Source organism: Corvus moneduloides, chromosome 3 (genome assembly GCF_009650955.1).
Source record: "Corvus moneduloides isolate bCorMon1 chromosome 3, bCorMon1.pri, whole genome shotgun sequence".
NCBI classification, from domain to species: Eukaryota; Metazoa; Chordata; class Aves; order Passeriformes; family Corvidae; genus Corvus; species Corvus moneduloides.
The window spans coordinates 107787423-107802220 of NC_045478.1; the positions used below are offsets into that span (position 1 = coordinate 107787423).

Here is a 14798-nt window from a genome sequence, read left to right on the forward strand (position 1 = left end):
GTGTATCCCAGTGTGAGAATATCCCATTTTCATTTCAGAAATACTTGCAGGCATATTAATATGCCTAAGTTGATCAAACTGATGAGCATCCTCCACCAGATAATTTTTTTGAAGGGTATGGTAAAACTAGAAGCCATCAAACTTAACTCACTGTTTTTAAAGAAGAGTGTATATAAAACTAGCAACTGCACCTGTTCGCTACCGTGACTGAGCTCCTGAAGAACAGGACTGTGTGTGCATGTATAAAATTGGCCTGGCAATATAAACGATTCCCAAAAAGCAGTAAAGTTTGTGGAATTCTTAGTATTGTCAGTGGCAAGTGAGATGAGAAACACTGGAATGTTCAAATGCTTTCTGTAAACATGGCTGCATATTTTAGTTTCTCTCCAAGCTAGCCAAATCCTCGGCAATGGAGAGCTGATGATAGCATTGCTCCAGAAAATCGAGGCATGCCGTGGAGCCTTCTGCAGGCCTGCAGCTTTTACTTCTATTATTGGTGGAAAAAAGCATTTTCACCTTTTTTTTTCTTTTTCTTTTTAATGTAATTTTTCATGGACAGCTTTGTGGAGATGTCTTGTTTTCAAGGAAGAACCCTGCCTCCTCTGATTTTTTCAGCTGTAATAACAAAAGATGACTTGTCACGCAAGATACCTGTTTGTACCTATGTGCCTTGCTCAGTGTAGCTCTGTGTTGGGCTTAGTTTCATTCTATATATATATCAAGGACTAGGAAAGTATTCCCCAGAAGAAACTGTGTTCCTGGTAAGGATGTTTCTGCAGTTCAAATGGGGTGCAAAACCCCCTCAGTTCTCTGTGAAGATAATTATCACTACCCTCAGGATATACACTGCTCTGCCTTTTCTCCTTGTTTTCTCCTGAATATGTTTGTAGGAACTTACATGGGCCATGTGGTAATTCACTTACAACAAATCCCTGCTACCACTGGACAAAACCCAGTAGCACTTAGAAAATACTCACCCTTGAAAAATGCTGAATTACAAGTGCTTTCAAGTGGTTATCAGGGCCCTGAACTAGCAGCTCTTATGCATGTGCTCACCTCTCAGCAGAAGCCTTGGTGTGTTTACATGCAACAACTTTCATTCCATTTTGTTGCTTTGAATTAGGAAGTTGCTTAAAACTGAATTTTTATCCTCTCAGTTCTCTCAAGAATTCTACTGCTCCCATGTCTTATTTTGGTAAGAGTTGAGAATTCTTTTTTAATGATGTCTTTGATTTATTTCTTTGGTTGTTGTTTTTTTTCCTCTCTTGAATTGTTCTCCTAGATTGATTCAGTTGAGAATTTGACATTGTCTAATACTCCATCACGGGATGAAGATAGCAAGTCTCACCTCCATTCAAGATCCAGGTCTCCTTCTACAGCCAGTGAGATTGAGCCAATTGAGGTACTTCAGTGTTGAAAGATATCTGTGTTTTTATTTTTTTTTAGGAGTAACAGTCTCATTGTATAAAAATTACTATTGCAAATCTTTTGTTTAGGGTGAAGCTCACTCTTCTGCAGCAAGACTGTTTAGGACTTTGTAGTAGCCTTCTGCACTAGTGGTGGACTGTGTTTTGGGGAATGTTGCATTTCCTTTCACATATGGTTAATTGAAAAAGGATGGGAACTATGAATCAATTATTAGTTATAGTCTCTCTTCATAACATATCCTCATTCATGAATATTTAAGAAATATTGGCACAAAGATGATGTTATAATGTAGTTTGCAAAAACACTATTTGAAGCCCTGCTGGAAGTCTTGTTATTACAAAGTGTTAGCCAGACTCCACAACTATAATAATTTATCCCCTTTCTGTGTTAAAAAAAAATAATTTTGTGGTTATTTATATTAGAAAATACCCAATCAAATGTTGAGGATAATGTGAAGTTGGTTTTGACATTTAAGAGATGAATCTTGCTAAGAAATAAGATTTGTTTTGCTGAGTCCTGCATTCATCAGTTTGATTTCATGGCTTGGATGCTGGGGGATGGGGGGGTGGGACAACTTAGTCTTTTTCCTTTATCCAGACTTCCTTTGACAGTGTGTTCTTGATGTCTGATTGATGCTTTGGGGACTCTGTTCAGGTTGCAGATCATCCTCCCCGTTCAATTCACACACCGACCATGAGGACAGCTTACATTGGCTCGGGACTCTCGGCACCAAAGGTATCCTGTCAAGCATTCACACCTTCTCTGTAGCAAGGGCGACGTGTCACTCCTGGGCTGCAGCTTCAGGAGAGCTGTTGTCACACTGGTCTTACCAGAACTGCTTAGAAGGGATGTTTATGTGCAAGCTGATTGCTCTCTAAAGTGTAAAACCCTTCATTCTTACGTTATGGGATGTAACAAGTTGCACTAGGAATTCCACTGGGGCAGTACACAGGTATTTGATTTTAGGAAAAACAGTAGTTTGGATTTAGAAAGAGGTAAATGAGCCAGAATGTGAAGAAAGAGATGTGCCATCCTGGGAAGAGAGTGTTTTCAGACATGTGTCTGACCAACATAGCTCTACTCTTTGCATACAGTAAGGTCTCAGATTAGCGTGCCTGTGTGCCAATTAGGTGCTTATTCTTGAGAAAAGGCAAAGAGTAGCCCTAAAAAGGAAACCACAGATTTGCCTCTTTTTAAGCAGTGTAGAGTGAGCCCTACCAGGGGGCACACCAGCACTGGACTGGGAGAAGGATTTCCAATTTTCCTGTCTTTTGGCTTTTACCTGCATAAATACTGATTTTCCATCAGTTGTTGAAATCATTTTGCTGTTGCTGAATAAGCCAGTGTACACTAATTCCCAGTGGATTATGTCTATTCAAGCAAATGAAGAATAAATACAAGCTCTTAAGGGAAAAATTTGTCTTGTAAAAGTTTTGAAAGTGACTCAATGCTTTAGGAATCTTCTGTACATTTAAAAATGACAGTTCTTCCTGCAGCTAATAATGAAGAGAGTAAGCCTTTCCAATAGATCTGTTTCTCTGCTTTGATAAATTACAAAGTAGCAGAAGATTCATTTGTGTAAAGGAAAGCTAAAATGTTTGAGCAGACAGTATTCTGTTGGCAGCATCTTAGTACATCAATTAAAAAAATACTGTAAGTGCACTTGGAATCATGTGAAACAGATTTTACTGTGCACATAATTTAATTTTTGCAAACGTTTTGCTCAGTAAGTAATGACTTGCTTTATAATTTATTATGTCCCCTAAAGAACCTTCTTACTTTCTGATTGCTTCAGTTTTTAAAGCTGGGTGTTGTCTCCCTGCAAGTCTCAAAACAGAACATTCTTCTGTAGACAGAAACCTGCCACTGTAACAGTAAAGCTGTCATTAAATATGGATAAGTTTGAGCCCTTAGCTGTGATATCTTATGCTCTGAAAAACAGGAAAGTGAGCAAAATTTTAACATATGTACTCTTCAAAGTAGTCTGCACAACTGTCTTATTTCAGGTCACGTACACGATGAGGTTTGTTTGGACAGTCTTTGCATTCACCCTGTGCTCTGGCCTTTCCCCCTTGTAGTTACTTCACTGGGAGTTTTTATGGAAAAGCAAAGCAGCTTCCTGGATTTTATTTAAGGCCATCTGTGAATCATACTGCCACATTACGTAGGCATTTATCCTTTATATAGCAGCATCAGCACAGCCATCCTTGAGGAGAGGGAGAGAATTAAACCACTTACTCATGTACTCTGTGTTCCCAAGGAATAACAGGAAGAGAAACCCTTTCAAAACCAGCTTCATTTATCAACTTCAGCTCTTGCCTTTAAATTGGGTGTTCTGAAATTGCCTCTGCCGAACACCATAAAAGGGAACTCTGTCAGGGCTTTCTGGCATAAAGTTGAAAGTGTTGAAAAAGTCTACTGTTCTTCTTTTAGCTAAGACAATACTCCTTACAGAAGAGCACTGAATTTGCAGCTTAGGAAATACTCTTACGGGTTGACCTGGGCTGACAGTCAGGTGCCCACTGAGCACATGCTTATATACATTCAACTTCTGAAGTGTAACAGAATCACTTTGGCAGCTTTCCTATCTGCAGTGGAAGCAAACTCATGTTCTGAGACAAGGTCCAGTTTCCATGGCTTTGTTTACAGAGGATGCTTTAAATGATCAGCAATGAGCACTGATAAGGAATTTTTTTCAGCCGCTGTGTTAGGAGCTCAGATCTCATTCCAGCAAAGGCAAACAAGCTGCCATATTAAATGCACCTGTGCACTCTTGTCTGTGAAAGAACTAACTTCTTCAGAAGTGTTACAGGTGTTAACATCCTTGTCTGCTCATTTCACAGCCTAAAGCCCACCAGTTTGTAGTGAAATCGTTTAACACACCAACGAAATGCAATCAGTGTACATCCCTGATGGTTGGTCTGATACGACAGGGCTGTACTTGTGAAGGTAAGCACTTGTGGAAGCACAAACAAGTGTGAACTGATGTTCTGACAGATGCAGATGACACAGTAAATGTTGTAGTGTCATGATGCAGGAGTCTTTTGCTTGTATTTTGAATAACAGTATATTCTCATGCTTCAGTCTTTTAACAGTAGAAGCCAAACACTTTGAATATCCTACGTAACAGACTGCCCAGTTATCTGGGGACACTCTTATTCCAGTTGGTGGTTGAAGAGCTTAGTTCAGTTTACTCAAAATAGCAATAAGGAGCCACAGTGAGTGGTCAAGTTTATTGACAGCAGCTTTGCTTTATGTTGCAGGGCAAAATTTAGGACATCTATTCCGACTTATTCCAGAAAGAAGCAAAATTAGTGCTGAATGGAAGTTATTCTTGTTTATATGTGCACAGAATGACATTTACTATTTAGAGGATGTTCCAGCTTCTTGTTTACTAGTAGAGTTGGGCCTAGAGGACATCACAGAGATTACTTCAGGCTCTTTCTTATATGGATGAAACCAGGTGTATCCATAAAAAAAGAGTGTATCCATCTGAAAAAAAAGGCATATCCATCTGAAAAAGAGAAATTCAGGATTTAGAGCAGGTAAAAACATGAACTGCTGCTATGCGCAGACTTTTATTTCTGTCTGTAGCAAAGTTCAGTGAGATTATTCAGATGTTGGTCAAAAAAAGAAAGTGGATTTCTGTGTAAGTCTCATCATCATTATCACAACTTGTGCACTGCACAAAAAATAACCATCAAATCTTTTTGTTTCTTCTCCTCCTCACAAGTGTGTGGATTCTCTTGCCACGTGACCTGTGCAGACAAGGCTCCTGCAGTGTGTCCAATCCCTCCTGAACAGACTAAGGGACCTTTGGGAATAGATCCACAGAAAGGCATAGGAACAGCTTATGAAGGGCATGTCCGAGTAAGTATGAGGTAGCTGCATTTGGGGCACTTACATTAAATTCATTGTTTTCCAGAGCTGGAATTGCTTTGAATATTGGGGGGATAAATTCAATTACATCTTAGGGTAGCAGTTTGGAAACTAAGACTTAAATTTTCACAAAGCAGTTCTTAGCATTGTCAACAGTGATCCCCTCTCCATCTCTGTTGGTCAGTGTGCTTTGGGTTGGTCTTGTATAGTCCCATCTCTAGAGATCAGCTCATCTTCCAGGCCCTGTGAGTTTTTGAATCATTCTGCCAGTACTGCTTGTGCTCATTGGTGTGGATATTTGCACAGAAATATTAAAAGACTTACTCAACATATTTTTTGTCATACTCCTGTGACCAGCTAGAGATGGGTTTCTTTGTATTTGTTAATACAGCTCTGAATGAATTTGTGAAGTAAGAAAAAAGAATCTGTGGTGCTATTAATTTATTAAATAATGTATTGTCTGTGTGTCTGTGCTTGTTGGTCTTAGTGCTCCTGGGCTGTTGCTTATGTTGCTTAACATCATCACTGAATGAAAACTTCCCAGCCCAGATGAGCAAATTGATTTTTGTGTTGTCTGTTTGATTTTTTGGTTGCATCTAAATTTACAGAGAGTTGATCAGAATTTATTTTTCTAAAGGTCCCAAAGCCAGCTGGAGTAAAGAAAGGTTGGCAGAGAGCACTGGCAGTGATCTGTGATTTTAAACTCTTCCTGTATGATGTAGCAGAAGGAAAAGCATCTCAGCCCAGTGTGGTAGTGAGTCAGGTCATAGACATGAGGTAAGCTGTTCAGTGCTGCTGGGAGCTTTGCAGAGGCACCGGGAGGTTTTGTTCTGCTTTTTGCTTTTCCTTTTTGTCAAATCAGTAAGCAAGCTCCAGAGCTTTTATGAAACCCTGTAGTCTATATTGAAAGCTGCTAATATTCTGGGATAAAAAAATAAAACACCAGTTAGCAGTTAGCCTGAACTACGCTTGTTTGTTCCTATGTGGATGTTTAAACTTCCATTACTACATCATGTGCAAAGAGGATCTGTTCAGCTGTGTAGAAGATTGGAATGAATAAAGATTTGAAAATAACATTATTTTGAGGTTGAATAGAGTTTTGAAAGATAGATAAAACTTTGTTATAGGGTAAATGTATTACAGTTTTTGGTTGAGAAGGGCTGAATAGTTTGTTCCCACTGTCTTCAGTATTACTGAAATACTACCAGCCTCACTGAAGGCTGAGAACATTCAACATAGTACCTATGTAAAGCTCATCTCTGATCTAGGTTAGTTCATCCAGGAAGTCCCAAACAGGCACAGATTATAGCTTCTAGTGAGTTTGGATTTTTACAAAAGAGTTGGAAAGGTGTTCTTCATTCCACTTATTTTTTAAGTTGGACTTTTTTCTTTAAAGGTTTTAATTTATATAGATTAAAATCAGTTAAAGAATGTCTGAATAGATAGGAATTAATTATGCAACATTGCATTTGTGAATTTCATCTGCAGATACAGAGGAAAGGATAATTTTAAGAATCAGATCTCAGTGCTGACTTACTATGTCCTTGACTAAACAAGAACTATTGGAAAAATAAAAACCAAACATACAGATTTTGCTCGTTAACTCTTTTCCAATTATGTTTATGGTCTCCATAAGGGATGAAGAATTCTCAGTGAGTTCTGTCTTGGCCTCAGATGTCATCCATGCAAATCGAAAAGATATCCCCTGTATCTTTAGGGTAAGTATTACATCCTGACCCTACTAACCCAGACGTACAGGGTTGCACAGGGTGATGTGTGGTGTGCATTCAATGACAGCTTGCCAGTATTGTATTTCCTTGGCAAGTTCTGCCCGTGTGGTATCCATGGCAGCAGCAGCAATGCATAGGGATCTGTACATGTATCATTTCTGTGGTAAAAATAGCACTGGTACATTTAGACAAGCTCTCATTTCCATGTGGGTTGTATTTTTTGATCTTCGCAATAAGATGTATTTTTCTCTACTTCCTCTTAGTCATTTGAAATTCTTCTGTTCATAGTGACCTTGTATGTTTTCATTTCCTCAAGTTGCCCTCTGCTTCTCAATTTAACTGACTGGGTTATTGCTGAAGTCTTTGTTTTATATACCTTTTTTTAACGTGTGCGTTGCATATCTGAAAACTCCCATTCATCAGATAGTCACTATAGTAATTTAGTGCAAAATGCTCAGCAAAATTTATGTGTAGTATCTGGTATCAGGCTTTTGCCATCATTGGTTTATTGTAATATTCTTATGTTTATTAGATATTCTATTAATTAATTATTAATTATTAAATATATTATATATTCTTTGACCTCAGTGAAGTCTCCTTGATGTCTTATCCAGGATCAATTCCGCCATCATTTCTTTCCTGAGCCTTTGTATTTTACTCCTTGTTTATCCAGTTTTTAGACTGTTCATCACTCTGAGAGGAAATAAAACCTGCAGAAGGGGCTTTAAATTTTATCTATAATATAAGCTGTATTAAATGCGTGAAAAGGATCACAGAGCATTCTTCCTTTCAGTAAAAACCATTCCTATTGCATTAAATTATTAATGAAACCTATAGCTCTTAAAAATACAGAAAGCTTTATTAAAAATGCTTTCTGTTATAAAGTTGGTGTGAGAATTGGCTACCTCATTTAGAGCAGACATTCATGAATTGTAAAATAAATACAAATGCATTTAAAATAAAGTCAGCATTTTCTCTGTTCTTTAAGTTACTCACATCTGCATGTTTTTTCTGCTGTGGGTTCTTGATTAAGATGTTTTCTATTAAGTAAAGATAAATTTTTGCTTCCTTAATTCAGACAGCTAATTAAAAGGGTGCTTAGAGGCATCTGATTCCCTTGTAGAAATGATTATGAGGAAATTGTTTATCACTTATGACTTAAAAATACGTGTTAATTTCTTTGCAGGTTACAGCCTCCCAGCTCTCTGCATCCAGTAACAAGTGTTCAATCCTGATTCTAGCAGACGGAGAGAATGAGAAAAGCAAGTGGGTGGGCGTGCTGAATGAGTTGCATAGGATCTTGAAGAAGAACAAACTCAAAGACCGCTCAGTCTATGTTCCCAAAGAAGCTTATGACAGCACCTTGCCCCTCATCAAAACAACACAGTCAGCAGCAATCATAGGTATGAAATTAATCAGAAGAAAGCTCTAAGAAAAATGGGTATGCTAAAAGCATGATTTTTTAGAAAAAAAATGTGTTAGGTGGTGTTATCTACTGAATAAAGAACAATATTTAGTGGTTTTATCCCATATGGAAATGTGTATGGACCTAAGTGAAAAGTGCAATTCACTAGCCAGTACTTTTGTCAGGGAATACTTTTAAGAGTATTCCCTCTATTCACCCATATTCATAATCATGAATAATTCACCCATATTTGTAATTATTCACCAGTATTCATAATTATGAATAATTTGGACTGAGAATTGGACGTTTCTCTTCTGTTATTCCGTAAACATAATTCCTGAACTGGGCAAAATTAGCACTATAGAATCGATGTAAATCACTCACTTTAAAAAAAATCTGCTGGTGGGAACACAGAGATGTAAGATCAGAGAATGAATTTAGTCATTTTAAATAGTACTACATAAAATATGTTAAACTCTGATTATTTAAATGAGTTCAGTATAATAATATAGTTATTTCAAAGCTGGTGTTAGACTTAAGTGCTCTGAATGGTTTGTTAAAAATTATGTTTCTAGCTGTTAATTGAACTAACAGGAGAAATGGGAAAAGACTTCTTTTTTCAGAAATTTGAAAGATTGGGAGGTTGCCAATTTTTTTTAATACATGAATATATTAGGTTTGACTTTATAGACAGTTATTTCAATATATTAAAAAACTGTCTCCGTTAATGAGGATTATCACTATTGTTGAAGTGATTCCTAAACTGCTTCCAAAGAAAAATAACTTTTTTTTTTTTTACTTAATGTCATAGACCATGAAAGAATAGCTCTGGGGAATGAAGAAGGGCTGTTTGTTGTGCATGTCACCAAAGACGGTAAGAAATTAGGAACTGGTAATAATTTCCCTAATACTAAATCATCTTTTTCTTATTCAATATCCTCTGATTTAATTTCTCGTTATTTACTACATTATCAGCTGGACAGTTCCATGAGAGACCAGAAGGTATTCTGTGTGTTTTCTGGTTTGGGTATCCTCTCCAAAACCAAAAATACAGCATTTGGAATACAGTTGAAGGTTTTTTCCCTGGAAACGGGCTCAATACTAATTTCGGACCAGGTTGCTCAGGTCTTTGTCTGGTTGGGTCTTGAAAATCCCCAAGGACACAGGTTCCATGATCTCTCTGGACTGCCTGTTGCAAATTATTCTCACAGTGAAACACTATATTCAGTAGGAACGTCCCTCATTTGAATTTCTTGCTGTGCACCTCAGTAAGAGTCATGGCTGAATCCTTTGTGTAACCTCCTCCTTGGTACTGGAAATGAAAACTTCTGTGCAGTATTGCAAGATGTAGTAACAGATGGCCCAAGTTAATTCAACAGATGACATGTATCGTATGTTTCAGCTTTTTGAGGCTTTTCTTTATTCAGTAGCTTCTTGGCTATAAACTGTTTTTGAAATGAATGCTGAAATAATACAGTGGTTGTTACTGCATCAGATCTGCTCCTCCCATTTCTGATGAGGAAAAGCCAAAGGTCTATCCAGAGTTGCCACATCCAGTATTATTAAAATACAAGTTTTGATTCTGTACTTTTTAATATTGTATGGAAGCAATAAAGGGAATTTCTTTGGTTTCTTTCCTAGTTCATCTTTACAAATACATGTTGTAATCAGTTCACACTTCACTGTTACTTACTTGGATTTGTGGGGGGGGGGGGGGTGTTTTGTTTTTTGTTTCAGAGATTATCCGTGTTGGTGACAACAAGAAGGTTCATCAGATTGAGCTGATCCCGAGCGAGCAGCTCATCGCAGTAATCTCAGGACGGAACCGTCACGTGCGGCTCTTCCCCGTGGCTGCCCTGGATGGGAGGGAGACTGAGTTCTATAAGCTGGCAGAGACCAAAGGCTGCCAGTCAATAGTTTCTGGACACGTGCGCCACGGAGCTCTCACCTGCCTGTGTGTAGCCATGAAAAGGCAGGTCCTCTGTTACGAACTAAATCAGAGTAAGACACGCCACAAAAAGATCAAGGAGATCCAGGTGCAGGGCAACGTCCAGTGGATGTCAATCTTCAGTGACCGTCTCTGTGTGGGCTACCAGTCAGGTTTCTTAAAATACGCCCTCCATGGAGAGGGCAGCCCCTACAGCCTGCTCCATCCGGACGACCACACGCTCTCGTTTATCTCACAGCAGCCAACCGATGCCATCTGTGCAGTCGAGATCTCAAATAAAGAATACCTGCTGTGTTTTAGCAGCGTCGGGGTTTATGTCGACTGCCAGGGCCGAAGATCCAGACAACAAGAGTTGATGTGGCCCGCAACTCCATCTTCTTGCTGTGAGTTGTGCTCTCTGTGTGTGTGTCTGTGTCTTTGGTGCTGTCTGCTGAAGTGATCTCTGCTTGTGTTGATATCCACAGGAGGTGAAGTTCAAGGCTAATTACCTGATAGGTTAATGAATGCTCTTGGCCCCGTCACCATTTTTAATCTAGTCAGAGGGTTTAATCCTCATTTATGTTAGTTTTAACAACTCTGGCACTGACCTGTAGTGCTGGAACACAAAGAGGAATCATGAGTCAGGATTTCTAACTCTAAACAGCCAAAAGCTTCAGGTTCAACAGAGGCTAACAGGAACTTTATGTATTTGCTACCAGCAGTGCTGGACTGTTGTTTAAAGCCTTGGAATGGAATTGTACTTTGGCTCAGCATTGTGGTTCCAGCTTTCTTCATGCTGAGAGTCATCAGGATCGGGTAGTTTGACTTGCTTTTCTCTAATGGTATTTATCCCTTCTTAAAAGTCTGTTTTGTCCTTTCTTTATTTGTTCATTCTTTCTTCCTCAGCAGTTTTTGTCAACAACCTTCTTACTCATCTCCTCTCTGCTTTTCAAAAGGTCACTTTTTAAGTTTCCCTCCTGTCTCTCTCTTCCCTTCCAAAATACAGTGCCTAGCAGGCAATATAAAAAAGTCTATTTCATAACCTTAAGGAAAAGTACTGTAATATTTGCAAGATTTTAATTTACACCAAGGTCTGTTAAACGTTTATTGCACGTTATTTCAAACTGGGGCTTTATCTCATGACAGTTTCAGGGGGAAAAAATCCCAACCTGAATGTCTGTCTTCTTCTTTTTAATGTGTTTCTGAATGCAGATAAAGATTAGCCAAATCTGCACTCCAAGTAGTGAACGAGCCCAGTTCTGTGTTGATTTTTACAATAGTCTGCCTTCTTACCTCACTCTGGCAGCAGTCCAGTCACACTGCAGAGGAGAGGAATACTTCACCTTGTTTGAGCAAAGGCCCTTCTGAATATGGAAGGAGCAACTTTTACAGGGTGTTTGTCACTTCTGGTTTTCAAGCAGTTTTAAGCAACTGATTATTACAGTGGGCTCAGGCAATGAATGAATCAAACCAAAAGATTTTATGATAGATTGAAATATGGATATTTTTCACATGTAGTTCATCTGTAATGGACGTTATTATTTGTGGCACTTTCTTGATTGCCTTAAATGAAGTGATTTGGTGTGAGTCCAGCTCAGAATGGAGGTATATTTTATAGCAAAAGCTGTTACATTTAAACACAACTTGGATGCTGTTGGTAGTCTTGGCAGACCATGGCAGTCTTGTTGCTGCCATGGAAATACTGAATTCTCCTTTAGAAGTGTTCGCAGTGAAACAAATTTCATCTTGGGGAAATGGGCCAGATAAGTAGCAGAAGATTTCTCTTTACAACCCAGAAAATGAGAAGGGAGAATTAAAGCTAAGGAAACACGACTTTTATGACTTTGTTATGGTGCTTAGTTCCAAGTGATGCTCTTCTTGTGTATAGTCCAGACTTGGAGCTCAGTTCATTCAAGTGAAAGTTACTAAATAGAGCAGTGTATTTTCCTACCACATCATTTACAATATGTGAGCTCTTATTAAAAACGGGGCTTTTAGGAGAAAAAAAACTGTGAAATGCATCAGTATTTGGCAGAGCAAATTGTAATCTCTTACAATTCATAAAGAATTAGGTTTTCAGCAAAGTTAAAAGAAAAGTCATGGAGGTTCTAAGTTTTTAGGTGGTGCTGGTTTGCCTTCAGAATAAATTTCTTGGTCATTTTTGAGTTAAAGCACATTTTTCAAAGCTTGTTGTTGGATCATGAAGCACTGGTTTTGTTTTATTAAATAAATATGGTTAAACTGTAAGATACTGTCTATTTTGGGTCATGTCTAAAAGCACATGACACTATACCTCATCATTCCCTCCCAGGTTACAATGCACCATACCTCTCCGTGTACAGTGAAAATGCAATTGATATCTTCGATGTGAACTCCATGGAGTGGATTCAAACTATTCCTCTCAAAAAGGTAACTTCCCATTTCAGTATGGGCCAAGGAATATGTCCAGACTCAATACTGCTTTAGAAGACATCATTAAAACTGCTTGTGGAAACATAACTGAAGTAAAAGAAGAGCTATTGCAAGGAAACTTGTGCATTTTTGTTGGAAATAGAAGATACAAAGTGTGTTTCTCACATGGTTGCACTGTTTAGATGAACGGTCAGTCTGGAGCATATGACTGTGTTAGATTTACTGATACTGTTGTAATAATGAGAGCAATGTCTTGCTATTAATTGCATGTGGCTTCATTGGGACTGATTGTGTCTGTGTTGCTGCCAAAGGATGGTGGATGTTAAGATAATTAAACAGGCCTTCAAAAATCTATCTCCTGCTGCTTGAGAATACTGTAGGCAGACAGGGTTAGAACATTTTGTTTCAACCAGTAGAAGTACCAAAACCAGGATGATGTCAGGTTTGGATCTCTTATCAAAAGGAAAATGTTTCTGAAAACTGACACTTCCTTGGTATTTAGAAGGTGTTTGCTCAGCTGTATTTAGAAAGAAAAAAGAAAAGTCATTTTTTTCCCTGTGGTTTAGACTGACTTCAGCTTTGTATCAGGGTCAACACAATTCCTTTACTGGCATTCCAGTGACATAGAGCTGCAGGACATTGCCCCTGTGGTCTTGTGTTGGTCATTCAGTCTCTCTGCATATCAATTTCCCACATGTCAGATGCAGACCATAATATTCTGGTAGTGCTGTGAGGATGCATAATGCAAAGATCAAGGTACTCAACTACTAACTGTCTCAAGGAGAGACAAATCTGTACTTTTATGGGAAAGTTCTTTCTGGTGTCCGTACTTTGAGTTATTAAGCAGTTGGAGCATTTTTTCCCTACACAGTAGAATGTGATTTAGTACTTCGATTAATATTTGGCTCAAGACTCCCCTTTTAATGGATGAAAGTACTTTCAGCAAACAAAATTACTACACTTAGGAGTCTTAAAAATGGCCATTTATTATGAAGAGCCTGTTTCTACAGACTCAAGAGTGTGGAATGCTTCTTTGATTTTTATGTTGGAAATCACAAATACCAGTAGGTTTTAGCAGTCTGTGTGTGCTCTTATCAATCTGCAAAGCATTATTGTGACATGCCACTAACACAAAGTAAAAGCTCAGCTTATTGCTTTGCACAGCTAATAGGAAAAATTGAGTTGATATATGAAGTAGACTTCTAACAGAGCTATTCATTTAAACGCTGGGAGGAATGGTGTTAAGCCTGTGTCTTGAAGTGGAATTTTAGATAACCCCCTCTGTACTCATTCTCAAAAAAAAAAAGAGTTCAAAATTGTTTTGAACTCTTCTTTGTGGCTTTAATGACTTGGAATTGTTACTCTTGAGAGTATTACAGGGACTGTTTTTCCTTGTTTCAGGTACGACCCTTGAATACAGAAGGATCACTAAACCTTTTAGGCCTGGAGACAGTCAGATTAATATATTTCAAAAACAAAATGGCAGGTATGTAAAGAGGAGCCAATTTTCATCTTGCAAATTTTTGTTTAGAAAGATTGTTTTTCTTTGCCTGCATCTGTGCACTGCAGAAAGGGATCTCTCAAATGTCTGTGTGCTTGTTAACTTGGGAAAAAGCCAAAGCTTATGGATTCCACAGTGATTGCAATGGTGTCTCTTCTCTGAACTTTTTTTTTCTTTTGAATATTCAGTGAAGACTTGAATGAAGATTGGAACTAGAAAATAGAATGACTAGGCACTACCTCCAAATGTGGGATCACCTGCCAGAACACTGCCTAAAAAAGCCTGCACAATTAAAGACTTTAATAGTCGTTTTGATGGCACTAGATTAAAATTAATAATATATTTAACCTAAATAAATGTTTCCCAAGCATTTTAAAGTAATACAATGTATTCATAACTTACTACTAGGGCAAGCTATGACTGTGTGCCACAATTTTAGCTTAAAAATCTACTTTTGTTCTGAGTCTTTCTGACTTCTCTTACTTTTTAGAGCCCATTTCATAAGCATGCTCCTGC

General features: G+C 38.2%; 1 protein-coding gene across 10 annotated transcripts in view; it reads left to right on the plus strand.

The window, feature by feature from the left end:
• The window catches only part of CDC42BPA (CDC42 binding protein kinase alpha), a 184279-nt gene that overhangs the window by 148923 nt on the left and 20558 nt on the right, over nt 1-14798 (plus strand). For all 10 annotated transcript variants that reach the window (XM_032103270.1, XM_032103268.1, XM_032103269.1 and 7 more), the window contains 11 exons: nt 1283-1402; nt 2083-2163; nt 4272-4377; nt 5162-5298; nt 5945-6084; nt 6944-7025; nt 8224-8440; nt 9254-9316; nt 10180-10773; nt 12681-12778; nt 14183-14267. In XM_032103270.1, coding sequence (XP_031959161.1) covers nt 1283-1402; nt 2083-2163; nt 4272-4377; nt 5162-5298; nt 5945-6084; nt 6944-7025; nt 8224-8440; nt 9254-9316; nt 10180-10773; nt 12681-12778; nt 14183-14267 — 1723 coding nt within the window. The remainder of the gene's footprint in view (nt 1-1282; nt 1403-2082; nt 2164-4271; nt 4378-5161; nt 5299-5944; nt 6085-6943; nt 7026-8223; nt 8441-9253; nt 9317-10179; nt 10774-12680; nt 12779-14182; nt 14268-14798) is intronic.